Source organism: Eretmochelys imbricata, chromosome 6 (genome assembly GCF_965152235.1).
Source record: "Eretmochelys imbricata isolate rEreImb1 chromosome 6, rEreImb1.hap1, whole genome shotgun sequence".
Classification (NCBI taxonomy): domain Eukaryota; kingdom Metazoa; phylum Chordata; order Testudines; family Cheloniidae; genus Eretmochelys; species Eretmochelys imbricata.
In genome coordinates this window covers 52,994,618-53,017,361 of record NC_135577.1, presented here as the reverse complement: position 1 = coordinate 53,017,361, position 22,744 = coordinate 52,994,618, and the positions used below count along the sequence as shown (strand labels likewise).

General features: G+C 41.1%; 1 protein-coding gene across 8 annotated transcripts in view; it reads right to left on the bottom strand.

The window, feature by feature from the left end:
- Positions 1-2,464: 2,464 nt before the first annotated feature.
- Positions 2,465-22,744, bottom strand: part of IFTAP (intraflagellar transport associated protein) — a 62,994-nt gene continuing 42,714 nt past the window's right edge. For 6 of the 8 annotated variants that reach the window (XM_077818551.1, XM_077818556.1, XM_077818558.1 and 3 more), the window contains 3 exons: positions 16,791-16,921; positions 7,695-7,820; positions 2,465-4,862 (listed from right to left, as the gene is read on the bottom strand). In XM_077818551.1, the coding sequence (XP_077674677.1) occupies positions 4,773-4,862; positions 7,695-7,820; positions 16,791-16,921 (347 nt within the window). In that variant the 3' untranslated portion in view covers positions 2,465-4,772. Of the gene's footprint in view, positions 4,863-5,225; positions 7,821-16,790; positions 16,922-22,744 lie in introns of those variants that run through there. The other 2 variants (XM_077818555.1, XM_077818557.1) reach the window with 2 other exon arrangements.

Here is a 22,744-nt window from a genome sequence, read left to right as displayed (position 1 = left end):
AAGTGACCACTCTCCTTACAATGTGTATGAAAATCAAGGTGGGCCATTTCCAGCACAAATCCAGTTTTTCTCACCCCCCCGCCCAAAACACACACACAGAAACTCACTCTCCTGCTGGTAATAGCTTATCCAAAGTGACCACTCTCCCTACAATGTGCATGATAATCAAGGTGGGCCATTTCCAGCACAAATCCAGGTTTTCTCACCCCCCCCACCTCCATACACACACAAATTCACTCTCCTGCTGGTAATAGCTCATCCAAAGTGACCACTCTCCCTACAATGTGCATGATAATCAAGGTGGACCATTTCCAGCACAAATCCAGGTTTTCTCACACACCCCCCACCACACACACACACAAACTCACTCTCCTGCTGGTAATAGCTCATCCAAACTGACCACTCTCCTTACAATGTGTATGATAATCAAGGTGGGCCATTTCCAGCATAAATCCAAGTTTAACCAGAACGTCTGGGGGGGGGGGGTAGGAAAAAACAAGGGGAAATAGGCTACCTTACATAATGACTTAGCCACTCCCAGTCTCTATTTAAGCCTAAATTAATAGTATCCAATTTGCAAATGAATTCCAATTCAGCAGTTTCTCGCTGGAGTCTGGATTTGAAGTTTTTTTGTTGTAAGATAGCGACCTTCATGTCTGTAATTGCGTGACCAGAGAGATTGAAGTGTTCTCCGACTGGTTTATGAATGTTATAATTCTTGACATCTGATTTGTGTCCATTTATTCTTTTGCGTAGAGACTGTCCAGTTTGACCAATGTACATGGCAGAGGGGCATTGCTGACACATGATGGCATATATCACATTGGTGGATGTGCAGGTGAACGAGCCTCTGATAGTGTGGCTGATGTGATTAGGCCCTGTGATGGTGTCTCCTGAATAGATATGTGGGCACAGTTGGCAACGGGCTTTGTTGCAAGGATAGGTTCCTGGGTTAGTGGTTCTGTTGTGTGGTATGTGGTTGTTGGTGAGTATTTGCTTCAGGTTGGGGGGCTGTCTGTAGGCAAGGACTGGCCTGTCTCCCAAGATTTGTGAGGGGGGGGGGAGAAAACCTGGATTTGTGCTGGAAATGGCCCACCTTGATTATCATGCACATTGTAGGGAGAGTGGTCACTTTGGATGAGCTATTACCAGCAGGAGAGTGAGTTTGTGTGTGTATGGGGGGGGGGGTGAGAAAACCTGGATTTGTGCTGGAAATGGCCCACCTTGATTATCATGCACATTGTAGGGAGAGTGGTCACTTTGGATAAGCTATTACCAGCAGGAGAGTGAGTTTCTGTGTGTGTGTTTTGGGGTGGGGTGGGGTGAGAAAACCTGGATTTATGCTGGAAATGGCCCACCTTGATTTTCATACACATTGTAAGGAGAGTGGTCACTTTGGATAAGCTATTACCAGCAGGAGAGTGAGTTTGTGTGTGTGTGTTTTGGGCGGGGGGTGAGAAAAACTGGATTTGTGCTGGAAATGGCCCACCTTGATTATCATACACATTGTAAGGAGAATGATCACTTTAGATAAGCTATTACCAGCAGGAGAGTGCGGTGGGAGGAGGTATTGTTTCATGGTCTCTGTGTATATAATGTCTTCTGCAGTTTCCACAGTATGCATCCGATGAAGTGAGCTGTAACTCATGAAAGCTTATGCTCAAATAAATTGGTTAGTCTCTAAGGTGCCACAAGTGCTCCTTTTCTTTTTATAGTTCAAAGAGAATGTTGTGCTGATGGGATCTTACCCTGTTGTAACCATTGCATGCAATCAAGAAAAAGCCTTGGACTTTAGCCTGGTTATGAAACACAATTAAGTCCTGCCTACAAATTTTAACCTTATTGTAATGGGGTCAAAGGACAGATGTGTTGTAATCATCTTCATGACAAAATCATAAACTTCCCATAGGTTTTTCACCATTATATAAAATTATCTTTTCTATAAGTTGAATCACCCTATAAAAATTCTATAGCATGGATATGATTCGCTAGTTAATTTTCCATGTAATTTCTATGTTTTCACAATCATATCTATAGAACACTATTACATTTCTATAGAACCCAATTGTTTTCATTATTATTAAATTCCATGGGACTTTTCTACACAGGCAGGTCCCCTTACACCATTATTTTTGTAGTACAGATGGGCCCTTAGAAACAGCACTAAGAAACATTTGGATACAGGTCCAAGTTTGAACTTCCCCAAAGTTTGGGGTGTTCAGACCCAGGAGTGTGATTTGGCCCTTAATATAGTGAGTAGGGTTAGCCCCTGCAGCTCAGCTTGAAACCAGACCCGGGTTTGGTTTACATCCATGCTACTTGCTATTTTGAAACATGATTATGTGAATAGTTGTTCTGAAGAGGATACCCAATAGCCTGTGTAAGATCACAATTGATTGCTCTGGGGAATTTTCATTGCCATTGTCTTTTTCAGAGATTCTGTAAATAAGACAACCATTTTGCATTCTCATAATTTATTACAATTGAGTTCCATTTAGCTGCGAGTCCATGTGATTGCAGATAAATTAGCTTGACTATAAGAATGACAGTACATCTTAACCCTTGCTTTTCTTCTTGCAAACATTTCATAAACAAGTGGTAAAGCTAAAATATCTCCACTTTGCTTCCTTAGTATCTGACAGTATCATAAACATGTGATATGGCTGTACAATACTCTTGCCAACAAGATGTCACCTCAAGATGTCTCCTCAAATGGCTTTACCAAACTCATAATCATTTGAAGAGTTTAGAACTTAATTAAAGCCCTTTAAGAGAAAACGACCTTTTTGTTTTCAGAAAGGACAGGCAGACATTTAACACCTGGCAGAATTTCAGATGTCAGGGATTGGCCAAAGCAACCAACCAATCCGTGAAAAGGATACATTCCCTTCAAGAGAACCCCCAAGGTACATTTGGCACCTCACGCCCACCTGTGCTAACTGCCAGTTCACCACAAGAAAGTTCATAGCGGTGGGAATGCCCTTACTTATCACAAGTGCTCATCTCTGTGGTGCAGGGAACTCATCTTGTGAGGCTGTCAAGAATCATTATCAAGGGTTTCCTCATCTTTCATGTGTCACTTGAACTATTGTGAGCTGAATTTTTGCGGTTTGTGAAGCCAACATTTTCAAGTCCTCTCGTCAGCACTCAGCCTCAGTAAATGAACTATGTGCTGATGAGGTCTGCTGGGATCAGAGCAAATGAATCTTTGCCCCAGCCTTTTCAGTTGCCACTCTGCATCCAATACGACAGCTTCAGGGCTGCAGTAGCACCCACAGCTGCTCCACCACAATTCTTTACGCAGGGAGTTTTGACCAGCAGATGTGCATACCTGCACGCAACTGAACTAGCGTTTAGGATCCTTCATGGTGCAGTCTGAAGAGGCTGCAGGCCCCTGGTGAAGTAAAATTGAACAGGTACCATGCTCTGCTTGGCCTTTCCTGCCCTCAGTTGGACTGCAGAATCTGGGCCAAAGTAAAAATCAGGCTATCACTGAGTACTACTAAAATTGAGTGGTAAAAACCATAGTGGGCATTTTTCATCCTACAAGCCAAGTGGATATTTTGACATCCAAGTTGTTGGTTAGTCAAACTGTGCAATACATGGGGTTGTTGGATTTGTGCCATACATGGAATTTGGTTCCATGTTGATTTCTATACCACAAAGGTTTGGCTCTGAGCCCAAAAATCTGAACCTCTTCAACAACCTGTCACTATTTCTGAGTAATGTAGGGACTTCTAAAAAAAATTCCAAAGTGTACATAAGGCCCAATGTTGCCCTAGGTTTTCCCAATCCTCATATAGATAGGTTAGATTAAAAGACTTTAAAAGAAATGGGAATTATTTGTGTGTGTGTGTGTTAGCACCACTTGCAAGCAAGTTATCCTCTTAAAAAAGTATTAATCTATATTATAATTAACACTAACTTGACTTGGGAAAATAACTGCTCTAAACATGATTTGAAAGTGCATTAGATTTCTTTGTTCTGAAGTGTCTGCAGTTAGAGAAGGAGTGCAAGAGGACTTCGTGTTGAAACTAACAAATGAACGATTTAAGCTCCGTTTTCTACATTTTCCCCCTATAGTTTCTGCATTCTGATGAATCCTCCAAGATCTGTGAGATTTGCATTTCAAAATCCTGGTCATTTTGGGAGGGGGGGCATACCCCACCCTCAAGGAACAATCCAGAGAAAAAATCCTCAAGGGGGAACCTTGAACTGTTTCTTGTGTGGATTTTTGCCATGTACAGGAGAACTGATTTTGGAGGAGAGGAAAATTAATTTAGTACAATTGGCTGCAAATAAAAAGTGTGTGTGTGTGTGTGTTTGCACGCGTTGGGTCATTCTCTCCCCTTCTCCCCCCAGGCCAAATTCTAAATACTGGGTGGGGAGGAAGGAATCTATCAGTCAGGCCCCAAAGTCTTATTATGCTGACAATTAAACAATACCAGATATATATCTATATATGTATCAATATCAACTGAAGAAAGACTTGATGAATAATTACAGGATAGGAAATATGGTTTCCCAGCAGCAGACAAGCAATGAAATGGTACATTAACAACTGAGTCACATCTAAGCAGGTCAATAAAATGAACTGACCAGCAAGTCTAACTTACTGTGCCTGTTCTCCATTATGATATTTATCTCTATAAGCAAAGGGAAAAAGGAAAATTCACGAGAGGCCTAAGTGAAGTATCCCACCTCTCTGCACAAGATGAATGTTGCACCAGAGTTTAACAACTGTTCAGCATTAACCAAAGAGATGTATTTCTTTATCCCAAACTGAACCATGTAATGATCAGTCTGAATGACAGTGTATAGAACATACCTACCTGAGCAGTAGGTAAGAGAAGTGTATCTATCTGAAAGAAAGGGAAGGGAGTCGTTAACTTCATCCCTAGTGTAGAAGACACAAGTGTTAATGGGGTCAATAGTAGATGTGCTTACATTTACCAGGGCTAGATTTGGCTACTGAGTCATTATGTCAAGCTTCAGAGGGGTAGCCATGTTTGCTGCTTTTACAGATCCAGACTAAGAGTCCTGTGGCACCTTATAGACTAACAGATGTATTGGAGCGTGAGCTTTCGTGGGTGAATACCCACTTCGTCAGATGAATGTAGTGGAAATTTCCAGAAAATGTATACCTGCCTCTGGAAATTTCCACTACATGCATCCGACGAAGTGGGTATTCACCCACGAAAGCTCATGCTCTAATACGTCTGTCAGTCTATAAGGTGCCACAGGACTCTTTGCCGCTGAGTCATTATGCAACTTTGACCAAGTTTTGTCACTGACCTCAATGGAAATAGAATTGACCCTTAACTTCGCTGTGCCTGAGTTTACCCTTCTGGAAAATAGGGCAACGAATGCAATGAAACCCGGCCTAAACAAATCACCCCATGGACCTGCAAAACTCTGTTTCCTAATAGTGTTGGTTCTTCAGCTGGGGGTTGAACAAAGTCTGGAGACTATGGGGATGTTTTACAGTGGTCTCTTAAACAGAGAGTTGCCTACTGAGGTCATTCAGCTTCACTGAACTTACATCACAGGGATGCAGTGAGCCATAGTTAATGTTTTTTAAGGGAGGCCTGGATGTCTTAATACACTGGATCTCAACCTTTTCTATAACAATGCCCTTCCAGGTCCCCCTTCTCATCCAGCTGAAATCTAGCCATGGCTCCCCCCGCTCCCATTTTATACACAGGGCTCTGTACCTGGTGAAACAAAATGAATTAAGGAGTGTTTTCAGTCCGTTTTTACCACAACTTTAGCATAGCTTTAAAGACAGTTTTTTAAAATGTTCTCATGTTCTCCCACCACGTTGGGTCTATACCTTTTACCTTCTCTACCTAGCCTATCTTAGGGTTTTATACAACTGCCTATATGCATAGTATCTGAGCACTCTCTTCTTCCTTTCCCCTGTTTATTAACCCTACCTCAAATGATGTCGTCTAATCAATCAAAACAAAAAATATCCTGCTGTCAGTGGTGCCTGTTTATAATTTGCCATATAATTGAAACAGATCATTTCCTTTGGAACGAGGATGTCATTTTTTGACTCATGGAAACTGTTGGCTTTGGAGCAGCCATCCAGCCTTATGGATTTCATTCAAAGTGTTTAAACAGCATGTTGTTCAAACCCAAAGCTATCTACCCAGGCATTCTTACCACACCCATCGCTGTAATCTTATATCGCAAAGTTAATGGTATTATGCCAAAGATGAATTGTTGGTCCACAAACTAAAGTTAATGGAGTTATGCCCGGATGTACCTGACCCATTATGGACCAGGTGTTGGTACTTTTGCTCATGCAAATGGCCCCAATGGCTGAAGGAAAGCAAGAAGGATTGAGTCCTACATATCTCATGACTCTCCATGTAAGAGCAAGCATTTTCCCCAGGGCCTTTGGCCACATGTTCTCCTTCCCTCACATGCTATGCAGCATGTTGTATGCACTTTCACTCTCCACCCCACAGGCTGCTGCATTTCAGTGATGCTGAATGTATATCATATGATGAAAAACCTTGGGACCATTTCCTATATAAATGTATGAAATTTCCATATTTACAGACTAAATTTTATTCGTCAAGTTAGGTAATGGGTGAAATCACTGCTTTTCTGCTTCTCCTGCCCTGAAGACTTTTTTGTGACCAAAAAAAAGAGACATTACTGTGATTTTTCAGGAATTATACCCACTTAATTCAAACTCAGGTTAGGAAAAAACACTGAAAAAATAGGAATATTACTAGTCTGAAGAACTGAAATCACACAGAAGGTCTCAAAATTCTTCCTGGGTTGGATCATTGGTCTACAGTTCTGTATCTTTACACTTTATAATGCTAGAAAAAGAGACTAAAGGCTGAATGCTCAGTTGCCACAAGCTCGTGTTTACACTCCTGAGGGAGCCAGGCAAAAACGGCTCTGAGACAGCACTGGGCTGGTTGGGAGCTGAAGCCAGCACAAAATGTAGTTGGAGCAGCCATAGAGCTGCTCTAATTTACACCAGCTTATACTGACCCGCTAAGGAGTCATTATTCTAGCACTGTGAGCATTATATGCTACTCAAGGATTTTTCTTCACCACAGGAATTCCTAGCTGCCTTTTAAGGCACCATTCCTGTTGCTTTGTGCTGCCAGAGAACAACAAAGCAAGTGGAACTGGGGCTGAGAACCAGGGCTTAAGTCTTTCAAAACCCACTGATCTATGTAGGAATTGTATGCATATAGGAACAAATCCAGATCAGAGCATCCAGTATGAGTACCTAGGAAAGTGGTTCTAGGGATATGTAAAGGGGGCAGAGAGAGAGGAATCTACCCTCCAGGCTGTGGAGCTGCTATGCTTAGACTGTAGGCTCTTTGGAGCAAGGACCATCTGTTTGTTCTGTGTTTGAACAGCACCTAGTACAATGGGGTCCTGATCTATGATTAGGGCTCCTAAGCACTACAGTAATACAAATAATGAATAATAATACTACGTAGAGGCTACTTCAGCCCCATGCTGCACAGGGTATATGAACATCCCACAGGTTCTATGACAGGCCCACACTGGCTCTATTGCAAAAGAGCCCTCTATGATGGTAGAAGAAGGAGCTGAATTTTCCCCTTAAAAATATTTTTCCAGCTGAATAACAGAATGCCCAGCAAGGTACGTCAGCTTCAGTCTTCACATCCTGGTGACTTGAGGCCAAGCCTTACTTTTTTCTGTACAGACAAGTTTATAATGGCTTTCATCTCAGCCTCAGAGAACTTGGGGGTCAATGCCACACTGTCATAGTCAAATTCTTCATCAAGGGAGAACAGCTGAACTTCATCCCCACATAGCTGCAACAGGGAAAAATATAGAAATATAAATAAAACAGCAGCAAGTAACGATAAAGAAGCTCAAAACATAAACACCTGGTTAATATTTAATCAAACTATTTTTAGACTCCAGCACTCTCAGCTGATTAAGCTGTTTTTAAGTAAAAGAATAAATTCAATTATTCAATTTGACCTAATTTAAGCCATTTAATGTGCCCCATTTGTACCATACTGTATTGGAACGAATATCATTAACTAATTTTTGCTGAAGGCAAGGAATCAAAAAACCTCCCTTGCATACAACTATTACATTTCCACCACTTGTACCAGCAGGGTTGTGAGGATATGGAAAAAATATGTAGAGCTATATGTTAAGTTGCAAGGATAGGTCCCACAACTTTAAGATTTTGGCTAGTTTTATGTGCTGTTTACTCAACTGATACTACATTTTGTAGCAATGGGAATGCCTATAAGGAGCAAAGAAGCATAATCAATTTTCAGTTATTAAAACACTGCAAGGCCTGTTTCCTTTAACCAAAGAAGTTGCTTGCAGAGGTGTGCAGTGGGTTATTTTGGTTGATGGGAAGTACAGTATTGCAGAATTAGTCAATATTGGCTCAGCTGACATATGTTGCACTGAATATTTTAAATTATAAATGTGTTTTGAAAAGACTTTAGTTGGCACAATTTATAAATAGGATAAGTAAATAAATCATAATATTTTAAAGGCTACATATTAATAAGGACAAGCAGAGGGACCATAGCATAAAATGTTTTCAATAAGACATTAAATAAATTAATCCTAGAAATTACAGATGGGAACATCTTGTTAGCACATCTTTTACATCCTCCCTGTTCTCCAACAGTACAGGACTGGTCCCTGTGCTTTGCCCAATTTAGCATAATATTTCTATGGGTAGGTCTACATTGCACTCTAAACCTGGGTGTGCTGGACCTAGGTTTATGGGCTTGTTGTTTCCAACCCCATGCTTGAGTGTCCACACTGCTTTGTAAACCTGGGTTTATAGTTGCTGGACCTGGGTCTCACAGTTATGCTAATATGTCCATACTGTGCTACACAGACCTTCTGACTCGAGTCTGTGGTTCAAGCTGCATCCACACTGCTAAATGACAGGGCTTGGACCCAAGTCACAGTGGGACTCAGGCTCTGATCCACCCAACTAGCAGGGCCCTAGGACTCAGGACCTGAGTGCTTGCTGACCCAAATCAGACTGATTTATGTGTGGACAGAAGTGGGGCTTGGGCTCCAACCTGAGTCAGAGCCCAGCTTCAGTACACAGTGTAGACACACCCTATGGGGCTTCAATAATCATAGACAATTCATTATTAGGAAGATGTTTTTTCTTGGCAGCAAGAAATCTATGCTACAAAGTGCTGAAAACTCCAGCCCCACGCCAGCAAAGCATTTAAGCACATGAATAGCCTCATTGACTTCAGTGGGATTAACCACATGCTTGACATTAAGCATGTTTAAAGTTAAGCACATGCTTAGGTGCTGTGCTGGATAAGATCATTTTGCAAGATTGAGCCCCAAATGCTTTGCATGTGATGGGACACTTCAGAATTCACAAAAATCAGCATGTTACACCCACTTGAGTGCAAAACAGAGAAAAGTTGTGTGCATTAATCTCCTGAGCACCTTCGAAAATCTCCGCCTAGACTTGTTTTGCTCTGTTTTCCACTTGAGTTTGTGTAACATGCAGCTTTGTGCCAGATTCTCAACATCTTACTATTTACACACTGGGGTTGAGATTTTTTCATCAATTAGTAAAACCTTGGATTGTTCAAGGGAGGGGAGGCCAGATGGTGTAACGAGGGGCAATGCGACAAAATTAATGGGAAAATGTGAGTGGAGTATCAGGAACAATTTCCTGAGCATGAGCTGTTATACTGCCCACTATTCTCCAATGAGGACTGCCCCATCTCTTGAGTCAGTTTAAATAAGACCAGACAACGCACTGGAGAACAATTTTGTACTGGCAGGAGGGTGGACCAGATGACCCCACTGTCATAGATCTTTCCTATTTCTAATTCCTGTGATACTATTATTAACTTTTGTCACTGGCACTTTCATGACAGAAACTCTGGTCTCAACAATGACCTTGGCAGAAGTAGTAAAATGTAACTTGAAGCAGGCACACATAGGTTTTCTATTATAATCCACCTATTTCTCCTCAAACAAGTTCATTAAATTGTAGTCTATGGAAGGAAATGTCTAGCCTTTACTTTAGATCTCTTACGGTACAGAATCCTGGTGCAGAAGTGTTCTCCCCACCTCTCCCCCCCCCATATTCCCTTGAAGTTTTCAGGACCATCTAAATTGATGACCTTTTGAATCTGTTTTCTGCCTTCTGGGATGAAAATTGATTTTGATTATTGTGGCATTTAAAGATCTTACATCAATGTCTTTGCAGGATGAGCAGCTTTTCAAGCTGCAGAAGTGAAAGCAGGCATGGAAGCTGGTGTGAGAAAACTGTGCTAAGAATTCCATGTCATAGCATGTATTCCAATCTCAGCTTTTTTTTTGTTTCTTGCCTACAGGTGAAAGCTATAAAATCCTCAAGGTCTTATTAGGAATTGCCATCTATTTGGAAATTCCTGTTCAGAATACTCCTGCTTCCCATTAATTCTAGTTGGCAACAAAGTTTTGAAATACAGTAACAGGTCTACTGGACTCCTAGATGCAATGCAAACTTGTAATTTACCTGAAATCCAGAGTCCAGCAGAATTCAATCAAGACCTATTGAAGGGTTCTAATGGAGCTAACCGGAATTTCAAATCAGGACTGTACAATGGAACAGGCTTGTGCATCAAGGGAAAGTGACATTTAGATCATAGAACAATGACAAAGTAGTGCGTCAAAATGTAATTGGGTCATAGTTCAACAATATTTAGGAGTCTCTGAAGTTTATTTTGAGACTCACAAACATCCATCAGTGATGTAGGATTGAGAGCATAGGATCACTCCATTACTTTTGGGTTAATCCTGGAAAAGAGAGACTTCCTCAAAAGAAGAGGAAATCACTCCAGCCCATATTTAAAATTCACACTTGTGTTCATTAGCTTCTCAACTTAGGAGTCACATTATCCCATGGGATTTCTGCTGAGATTATGCAAGAGGTCATATTGCCACAATTAATCTCACATAATACATCATAGACATTAGAGTTAGATATAGAAAAGATCTGTAAGATCACCAGAGTCACCTCCTGCAAGAGTAGGTTTTGATCATACAGTAGATATTACACTGACCATACTCTACACTTGATTTTAGTCACAAGGCTAAGAAGCAATCATGATGATTTTAATGAGGTTTTTTTGATCGTGCAGAGCTAACAATGCAGCAATGTGTGTCCCCTCATTATCTTGAAGCATGACTGTTTTTTTCTTTTGTTTTGTTTTGGTGGAGGGGATGGCTTACAATCAAAAATATTTACCCTCCAGTTTGCAAAATCTGCAGGAAAAAAACCAAAGGAAATGCACATTAAATATGTGGGAGTAGAATCTTCCAGGTCTCAATGAGTCTGACTAGCATTAAACTTAGATGTAAGTCTCTTTGGAAGAATTAGAATGCTTTCCCTTCTCTTTTTGGATGCACTTTCAGAAGTTCAATTTCTATATTTCTGTTCTATGCAAATGGCTTAAATTTCATCAACCTTCTGGTGCTGAACAGACTTAGAGTTAGGAAATAAGAGTCTGATCCTGCACGTGAGTCATCCCACTGACTTCAGTAAAGAATACTCACATGAGTAAGGGTCTGCAGGATCCGATTTCAGATCTGCAGCAGGTCAGTAACTGTGGCTCCGCTGCAAGAATTAGTGTTGCCGCCAAAAAGCTTGTTCTCTGCAGAAGCTAAAACTACTGACTCTAGATATGAACGGACCGCACGAATGGTAGTTATATGTCTTTATTTGTTTAATTTCCATTCATCAGTTGTACCTGTCTACTTCCTGAAACTCTTTCTATTGATTTAAGTGTGCTTTGGGTCAAACCTTAGGTGCAGAATGGTATACCCATGGTTTTTTATAAATAACATTCAAATAAAGTTCAGCTGAGTCAATATCCACAAACAAGCTCTCTTGACCCACCAAAACTAAAGTTCTAGTCCCTCAACCCACTCAGTACCCATTCCATGAATTCTCCCAGGAGAAGCCTGTTAAAATACCATGCCGTGGAGGAGGCCCTTGAGATCTAACAGTGATCCATCTTAATTTTCTAAGTGTTCAGTTAAGAGAAAAATCCAAAACCAAACCCCATAAAGTATTATTTAATCTCAAAGTGTTTTCCATTTGCTGTAGCTGCCATAGCGGCTGATACCATGATTACAAGTAATTAAATTAAGAAAACTTCAGATTGCAGTGAACCTTTGTAGCAATTCTACAAAATCAAATCTGTCACCTCTGTACCAACGCTATTAGAGTATTGAGAAAACATATTCAGCCACTACGACCTTGTCATGATTTGCATTTAACTAAACCATTTCATGAACATGCAGATGTGTAATGGAAAAGTGTTTGTAAAAAAGAAAAATGTACATGTAATTCCAAATGAAATTGGATGTAAGAGTAGAACACACCAGACTTCACTCTGTTATCTCCTCATTGCAAGTTTCAAAAAGTCTAATTCAGCTGTATGTCTATTTGTGTGCTTCATCTCTCAGGCAAGCATTGAAAGCAGTGGGTTTGGTTTGGTTTTTATCTTCTCCCAAGTATTAGTTCATTTCAGCCTTGTATGAAGGAAATCAGTCCAAAGGCCTTTAGATTACAAACTGAAATTCTGATTTATTTCAAAAGGAAGAAATTCTGCTACGGAACACTGAATCCCTCACAGTTGAACAAAAACAACAGTGAATCAAGTTATTATCTTGTTATTTTTGCCTAAGGAGCCGAGAGAAATATGCGTATGTCTAATTTAACATTTAATTGAAATCTTTTCTGGAAGCTCTCTGGGAATAGAATTTGTGCTCTGTTAGAGAACTGCCAGTTTTCTTAAGATTACCCATGTGATTTACTCGAACAGACACACCTCTGAAGGAAGAATCGTTTTCGTTCACAGCTACCACAAATCCAAATTAAAGAGGAAGGAATGTAATGTTCAGATTAATAACTGGAGCATTTTGCTGGAGGCCACTTTGCGAAGTAATGTTGTAAATAAAACACCCTAAATTGAGAGTTTCAAAAGTCTATTAATAGTTGGCAATTCAGTTTCTTTTTATTTAATTTCTGTGCAGATACATTGAACTAAAAGCCTTGATTCTGTCCTTTCTAACCTCTATTTTTGCATAACTCAGGGCAATCTACAGTTCTCTTGTTTAAATTATGTAAAGGGTTGTCCCCACAGACAAACACTGCTGAATGTATTGTATGTTCAAGGGAAAACTGATCAGCTCAATACCCATGTGGAAAAGGTAGAAAAAACATGTGTAGGCAGAGTACACACTCAGATTATGATGAGCTAAGACACTTTGAGAAAGGAAGGATTGTCTGGCGGTTAAGGCACTGAGGTGAGCAACACAAAACTTAGTTTCAATTCACACTTTTGCCACAGATTTCCTGTGTGACACTGGACAAGTTACTTAACCGATAGGTACGTCTACACTGCAAAAAAACCAAACCCATGGCAGCGATCTCAGAGCCCATCTTAACAGATCTGGGCTTATGTGGCTCACACTATGGGGCTAAACATAGCAGTGTAGATATTCCCACTCAGTCTGGAGCCTGGGCTCTGAAACCCAGAGAGAGGGGTGGATTTCAGAAGCCAAGCTCCAGCTCAAGCGGGAACGTTTGCACTGCTATTTTTAGCACTGTAGCATGAGCCACGCAAGCTTGAGTCAGTTGACCCGGGCTGAGACTTGGTGCCGCAGGGGTTTTTTGCAGCATAGACATACGGCATTTTCTTCTCTCACCCTTTGTCTGTCTTGTCTTCAGACTGGAGGTTCTTTGAGGCAAGCCCTTGCTCTTACTATGGGTATGTACAGCACTTAACACAATGGGACCTGATCTTGGTAAGAGACTATAGGTAAAATTGTGACCCTATAGAAATCAATGGGAGTTTTGCCACTGACTTCACTGGGGCCAGGATTTTATCTTGCAGGTACTACCGTAATACAAATAATAATAATAATAATGACACAGTGAGTGGCACTATGTAAATACTTTAACTGGACAGAGATAGGTGATGAGGGAAGGAAGCATAAATGTATCGTTGGATGGAAAGTTTATGCTCATCTAGAGAGCACGTAGGGGGAAGAGAGCAAGGAAGGAGGGGATTGGGCAAGCAGAAATGAATACACAGGGTGGAGAAAAAGGATGGCGGGTTGAAAGAAAGGCATGAGTAGGAGTTGAGAAAGGGATGACTGTCTGGGCTAGGGATACAAGTATTTTCAGGTAATGGACTCAAATCCTTCAGTGACACTGTCACAAGCTTCAGTTTATGACAGCGTTCATACAGCACATGGTACTTTTACTCTAAGGGGATGCGCACATGCCTAAAACCATTGAAGAAAGCGGAAGTCACGTTGCTAGCCAAAATGAACAAGTTACTGGGTCACTCATCCTTGTTCTCATTGCATTTAAGAGAGGGATAATTTTCAGGAAGATGAGAGTCTCTTTAACAACTAGGCACATTTGCATGTAATTTCCCCTCAGTTAAACACATTAACTGTGGCCATTTGATGAAAACTACACATTCTCCCAAGTCCCTCACACGGAATGTCAGGGACATGGACTCACGTCAGCATCCTGTAGCATGCTAGTGGTTTGGGGATGGGGAATGGAAAAGCCAAATCCTAGTAACACAGCATAGATAGCCATATTTTATTGCCCTCCTCCAACAGCCAGTTTGATGGGCCGGGACATGTTTGGGTTGAAAGAAGGGATGGAAATGATTGTACTCTTTCGAGCCTCTGGAAATAATTTTCTCCCACATCCCATGGCAGGTTCCCTGCCCTGAAGAGCTTAGGACTTGTTTATCAAGGTACTGAGCACTCGCAGCACCCATTGACTTCAAGTGGAATTGTGGGAGCTCAGCAACTATGAAAATTAGGCTGTAACTATATTGTCTAAGTGGATGGACATAAACACGTGTATAATTTAAGGTAGGAACTAGCTTCATTTTGTGTCTGGTAAAGCATTGAGCATGTTGGCACACCTTCACATCCTTCCATTGTCCCCTATAACACTCAGTTTATTTTATGTACAGTAGAACCTCAGAGTTAGAACACCTTGGGAATGGAGGTTGTTTGTAACTCTGAACAAAACGTTATGGTTCTTTCAAAGTTTACAACTGAACATTGTCTTAATACAGCTTTGAAACTTTACTATGCAGAATAAAAATGCTGCTTTCCCTTTTTTTTTAATAGTTTACTTTTAACACAATACTGTACTGTATCAGTTTGGGGGTGGGGAGTTGTCTCTGCTGCTGCCTGATTGTGTACTTCCGGTTCCGAATGAGGTGTGTGGTTGACTGGTCAGTTTGTAACTCTGGTGTTCATAACTCTGAGGTTCTATTGTATGACCAAACTGTTCCTCTAATAGAAATAAATGCTGCAGCGAATGGGATTTTCCATCTACCTCTCATAAGTTGTACCCTCCATTGTCATGTGCATTCATTTATTAACACTTGAGATTTTTGCAACCCCCTTCTTCTTTATGTCCCCATACATTAATATCCTGGGCTATGCATTTCAATATGTCATAGTATTTTTGTGTAAAAATGTATATTTCTAAAGGTATAAAGATGGAGGTTAACTACCATGTTATCGGTCATTCAGAGGCTTTTATTTTAATCACCGAACCATATGGGTTAGAACTGGAAAAGACCTATTAGAGCATCTAGTCCATCTCCCTGCCAATGCAGAATTGGTCTTAACAGTATATTTTCTAGGGTTGATTTAAAAGAATCAAATACATTTGAGCTCAGCAGGCAAAACTGCATATGCAATGCAGTAGCATCAATCCTTCATTGGTCACACATCTTTACCATCTTGATTTAAGCCTCACAGGACATCAATAACCAAATGACACTAGCAAAGCTGCCTCATTTTAGCCAGAAGCAACCTTAACATTTCAACGTCTATTATAATGATTAACCAAAAAAACCCAAAACAAAACAAAAAACCAACAACACCACCACCACACCACCTCTGCAACAGAAAAATTCCTTATTCTAAAGTTAATGTTCACACTGGCTGATTTGTCGGGAGGTTTAAAGACTTGAAATAAGCCTGCACGCATTCTAGACCTACATTTCTGATGTGAGTGGGGCTGAAATTCTGAGAGGAAGGGGCAATTTAAATTAAAACATATATTGATTGTTGATGATTGCTGACATGTCATGGTGCGGTCCTTTTCACTTCACCTGGTAGCCTGTGCTAATACTGAATTGCATCTCAATGACAATAATTTCCAAAAGATAAACTCCAACTCTGTGGTCAAGATATGTTCTAGGGAGGGATTCTTTTTTGTTTTGTTTTGTTGTTTTTAATGTGGCATTAAAGGAACTGTTTCCTAGCTGCAATTTGGGACATGGATTTCTGCACTCACCCCAGCAAGAGTTTAAGTGTAGTGTAATACTGCCAAAGCATCAGGAAATTAACTGGTCCCTCATTCTATGTAACCTAATGTTTTGTTAAAAGGTCAGGAGCTGCAAAGGTTTGTTTGAATAGCCTGTGAGCTTTACCAATTATAAAAAATGTACTGGCTAAAATTACAGGTAAGCAAAAAAGTGATATATTTCACCGGCTCATTTATTATACAGCAGCAGTGTGCATCACTAATCAGGAGCTGTTCCATCAAAGAGCATAATTACTTAACTTGTTAATTTTTTTTAATATATTTAAAAATGAATTGCTAACTCCGTTCAAGTCAGTTCCACAAAGCTCCCTCTACAGCCCTCTGTTCCTGTATGGAAATAGCATTAAAATTCACTCTGGAAAAAGAAAACTATGTTTAAATAAATCTGATCTCATACCTCTTGTGTTTTGCTGATTGATGGTTGTGTAATTGGCAAGGTCCCGAACTCCAGATTAGTAGGCTGATCAAAGAAAGGTGTATAGTAAGTCGCTGTCTGTTCCACCTCTCCTGGAAGCACTAATGACCCTGCTGAATACAAAACACTTGACTCAATCCTTCCACTCAATGTATAATTTAGCAAAATCATACTCTAAAACCTTGCAGAGCTCAGAAGCTCGGTAGCACTTGTGTTATACTTTTCTTGTTCTACAAAATATAATACAGGTACTTATCTTTAGAGCAGATGCAGTCCTGAACCAAAAGCCAGATCAAAAAAATGCCTATACTTTGGGGAAGTAAAATTGGATTTGAACTTGATGGCTGGCCCCAATTTCTCAAATAAGTTAAATCAAAACCATATATCGTGGAGACCCCCAAACTCTCAGGAAGTTTGGGTCTGGATGCCCCTCTATTCAAAAGAGGAGGCAAGGGCCAGTGCAGAAGTCAGTGGCCTGGGAGCCCGAGAACGTGGGTTCCATCCCCAGCTCTGACCCGCTGGGTGACCTTTGGCAAATCACTTCACTTCAGTTTCCCCATCTGTAAACTAGATAGGATGGAGCCTGTCTCAGTGGATCCTGGAGACAAAGACTTCTTCTCCCCCCTGGGGTGACTTGTGGGTTTGGGGGGGCACCTGGGAGGTGCAATGCTCCAGTCACACCTCTTCACTTCCCAGTTTAAATTCAGGAGATGAATTTATGTAGTCCTATTGTCCCGTTTAGGTGATGGATGTCCCAGGGAGGCCTAGCTTCATCTGAAGATTGTTTATTGTGTCAAAGTCAGCAGGATTATACACAGTGGCTTTGTAAAAGGGACTCTTCTTTATTAAAGAGTTGAAGCTCATCCCCCTTGGGATCTCAAATTAGATTCAAATCATGAGCCAGAAGATGAAAGTCCAGGAATAAAAGTTTTTACCTTTCAGCCTTATTTCTTTGTAGTTTGCTCCATAAATCTTTGTATCTTAGGGGTTTGTATTGGCTCTCATTTCCATAATATTTAAGCATCTTCTAGGTCAATTAGATTGAAAAAGCCTTTTGAAAGGCAGAAAGAACCTGGATAAGGTTGCTAATAGGTGTGTGCTAAGCCTTGACATGTTCAACCACTCATAGACTTTAAGGCCACAAAACCATCATGATGATCTAGTTTGACCTCCTGCACATTGCAGGCTACAGAACCTCACCCACCCATTGCTATAACAGACTTCTAACCTCTGGCTGAGTTACTGAATTCATAGAATCATAGAATATCAGGGTTGGAAGGGACCTCAGGAGGTCATCTAGTCCAACCCCCTGCTCAAAGCAGAACCAATCCCCAATTTTTGCCCCAGATCCCTAAATGGCCCCCTCAAGGATTGAACTCACAACCCTGGGTTTAGCAGGCCAATGCTCAAACCACTGAGCTATCCCTCCCCCCAATTCCTCAAATCATGATTCAAAGATTTCAAGTTACAGAGACTCCACCATTTACATTAGTTTAAATCTGCAAGTGACCCTTGCCCCATGCTGCAGAGGAAGCTCCTTCCATTATTCATCAATTCCAAGGCCAGAAGGGTCCACTGTGATAATCTAGTCTACCCTCCTGCTCCACACAGGCCATGGAACTTCCCAGAGCATATCATTTAGGAAATGATCCAACCTGAACTTTAAAATGGTCAGTAATGGAGAAGCCACTACGACCCTTAGTAAATTGTTTCAGTGGTTAATTACTGTCACTTTTTAAAAAGCATGCTTTATTCCCAGTCTGAATTTATCTAACTTCAACTTTGAGCCACTGGATCATGTTTTATCTCTGTCTGCTACATTGAAGAGCCAGTTATTAAATGTTTGTTCCCCATATAGGTGTAATAGATATGGCAATTTCCTGTGGGATCTTTGGGAGATCTTACTATATTATGTTTATGTATCATTCTGAGCCAGGGATTGTATATAATTCCATGATGGAGGGTGACCACAGTCCTTCAGGAATTAAGAACAGTGGTGGGATGTGGGACTGGTCAGACCAATTTATTCATGTTGTAACACCTGCAGAGAGGTACCACCACCTGGAGTGGCTCACGTATATTCGATCAAATTGGATTCTCCAGAGACCAACAGACAAAGAAAGGACTTTTGGATAAACAACCTGAGTTTACACTGTGTCAGGGTCTTCGTCCTGATCCAGCAAACAGACAGAACCTTCTCTCTGGGGGAGGGGAGCAATCCTTAGGGAAGGGTAGGGAGGACTAACATCTGCCAGAGCTCTTATTGGAGTTGGGAGGGATCAGCAACCTTTGGCACGTGGCCCGTCAGGGAAACTTGCCGGCGGGCTGGGACAGTTTGTTTACCTGCAGTGTCTGCAGGTTCAGCCGATCGCAGCTCCCATTGGCCACAGTTCACTGTACAAGGCTAATGGGGGCTGCGGGAAGCAGCGCGGGCCGCAGGCTAAAGGTTGCCCATCCCTGGAGTTGGGGATGATCTCAGGTAAGCTTATTAGCATACATGTAGGTACTTTTATTGTTTTTAATGTTTTCTCTGCAATGCTTTTATATTAAGAATAACTGTGTTTGATTATATAGGGTTGTGTGGCCTCTGAAGATAAAACAACGTGCAGCACTGGTCTGTCTAGGCAGGGAATTCACAGTGTAGGCAGGGAACCATGCAGCCTAGAAAAACCCTAGTCAGGAGGGAGACAGACATGGCCTCCACCCAAGAGACGTGATACCTGTGAGCTGGAAATCTAAAAGTTGGTGCCCTTGCTGGATCATAGAGGGGAGATACAGTTAAAGTTGTTCTGAACCGTGAAAATAGGTACTTATAGACTGTAATCAAGTCAACCTTTGACCTTCTCTTTGTTAAGCTAAATAGACTAAGCTCCTTGAATCTATTACTATAAGACTTGTTTTATAATTCTTTAATCATTCTCATGACTCTTCTCTGAAATCTCTCCAATTTAGCAACATCCTTGAATTGTGGACACCAGAACCGGACATAGTATTCAGCAGGAAATACAGTGGGACTAGTAACCTTTAGTGCCAAATACAGAGGTAAAATAACCTCTCAACTCCTGCTTCAGCTTCCTAGGATTCCTAGGATCCAAGGATTGCATGAGCCCTTTTGACCACAGCATCACACTGGGAGCTCATGTGCAGCTGATTGGGGGGCCTGGTGGCAAAATCTTTTTTAGAGTCACTGCTTCTCAAGATACAATCCCTCCACACCCGTCCTGTAAGAGTGGCATACTTTCTTTGTTCCTAGATGTATACATTTACATTTAGCTATATTTTTGTGTTATCTGCAAACTTTATCAGAAATGATTTTATATTTTCTTATTCATTAAAGGTCATTAAAAAAACTTAAATAGTGTAGGACCAAGAACCAATCCCTGCAGGACCTCACTAGAAACACACCCATTCGTTTATGATTCATAGGGATCAAAACTGTTCCTTTGCTACAGAAGGAAGAAGTGGGCCAACATCTAAATATGGTGGGATCTCCCCCAACTTGTTTCAAATTCACTTGCTCAATGTACTTATTGCAGGAGGCAGGCCTGAGCATTCCCTCCTGATGTATATCGTTGATCATTTCTGTATAAAGAACAAATATACCACTGTTTATTCCCAATAGACCAATTTATGGAGAGAGAAGGGGAGGGAAACCCCCATAATGAAACCATCTGGCAAAATCTCCAAAAGACAACACTTACAAATTAGGACAACAGAAGGAAATTTATTTTTGCTTTCAGCAAGAAGTGCTTTGTCATACTCAGGATGTCAGTCCTAATTTTTTAAAGCTTGTTAGTAATGCAAACAATGTTTCAGATTTCTTTCAATTATCACCATAAGAATGTGGTAAACAACCTTTGTTTGCCAGTAGACATGTCAGAAATGAGCATTTTCTCTGTACCCTGGCTGTGCAACAGCAAATGAGAGCCTAATCAGTAAATGCTGCTTTCTTTGGTAATGTTTAATCAAGAAACTCCTTCAGAGAGAAAAATTAGGGAGTCTTGACAGCCTTCCTTCCTAGTGGGAGGTTCCACAGGAACTGTAGGATTCTGTAAGATCTAGCCAGTACCTCACAGCTGGCTTAGCCCAATGCTACAGCACTAGTGGAAGATCATGATCCTAATTAAGCTACTAATTACATTGTCACTGGAGGTGATTAATTAGCAACAGGACTGCCTTGGACGCTGCCAATGACATCATATAGATAGAGGTAACTGAGGAGGTACTGATATCAGAAAAGCAAGAAGGATTTGGAATGCACCTTGCTTAATACTGTGGAGAATCACCTTCCTGGATGATGTGGTTGTGAAATCCTGGGATTCTAGTAACATACAACACAGCACAGCAGGGCAGATTCGGAAACTGAACAATTCTCTTATCTTTAGTCTTCGGTGTTATGATGGATCAGCAGCAAGTGGTTGCTAAATCAGTGAACACTGTTAAATGAGCCAGTTTCTTAGGTAGTTATGTAGCATTGACATTTTAATTAAACTTAAAAAAAACAAAAGCTAATGTTATGGATCTGGTTTGAACTCACAAGTGTGAAGAAATTGAAAGTCTTGACTGTTTATCTTCATTATAGCCCGCCATGTTTAACTATAGATGGGCCCAAGTAGGTTACCACTTTCAGAACTCACCTGAAAAAAATATTTTGCTAAGGGGTGTCAGGAGGTTTGGTAAATAAATAGGGAAACTGAGCTTTTAAGCTTTCTACCTCCTCTGATTCTCATGTGTCGGGCTGTCAGCCCTAGAGAGCTGCATCATGTGAAACTGTCTTGAAGCGGTGCTAAAACTGCAGAGGCTGGGAACAACAAGCTATTCGTGGATTTTTTTCCCCCATGTATTAAAAAAACCTCACAGTACTTACTCTGAATCTGGTTCCCCAAGCTGTTTTATTGCATGTAAATATCAGTTCAAAATGGAAACAAGGAAGCATGGATTCTGTAAAATAATGGGTAATGATCCGTTTCACCCACAGAAAAACTTAAAGTGGTTGTTAACTGATGATATCTGGCCTGATTTTTCAGAGGTACTAAGCACCTACTGCCCTCATTGTCTTCAGCTGGAGTTGTGGGTACTCAGCACCTTTGAAAATCAGGTTTATATGTCCTGTGGTCCTAAACCAGCTCAGTGCTAGGTTGTGATACCTTTACCCATGTGGAATAGTTTGTTACTCTTCAATTACATTGATTCCAATGGGACTATTTGCGGAGGAAGATGCTACTCAATATGAGTGTATTGCAATTAGACCTTTAGGTCCCATTCTGTAAATGCTTACATACATCCCTATTCAGCAAATTCCTTACTTAAGCACAAACTTAGGGCTTGTCTACATTACCCGCTGGATCGACAGGCAGCAACCGATCCAGCGGGGGTCGATTTATCACATCTAGTCTAGATGCAATAAATTGACCGCTGAGCGCTCTCCCGTCAACGGTACTCCAAAGAGCAAGAGGCGCAGGCGGAGTCGATGGGGGAGCATCAGCTGTCGACTTACCACAGCGAAGACACCACGGTAGGTAGATCTAAGTATGTCGACTTCAGCTACGTTATTCACGTAGCTGAAGTTGCGTAACTTAGACCGATTCCCCCCCTCCCCCGCCTCAGTGTAGACTAGGCCTTAGGTGATTTGCTGAATGGGGATGTGCTGAATTGGGGCCTTAGAAAATTACTCCCTTCTGCATTCCAGTATTTACCCTGCAGTTTCAACAGGATACTGTATTATTCTTCGCTGCCGGTCCTAAGGCCCAATATTGCAAACCCTTATTCACACAAGTAGCCCATTGACAGGCCTCTCATACTGGTATCATTGTATTTAAGGCCTGGTCTTGCTCTCAATTAAGTCAATGATAAAATTCCCATTTACTTCAATGGGGTAAGATCAGGCTCTAGATGAGTCACACACTAGATTCCCCATCCCAGTACGTGGAACATTC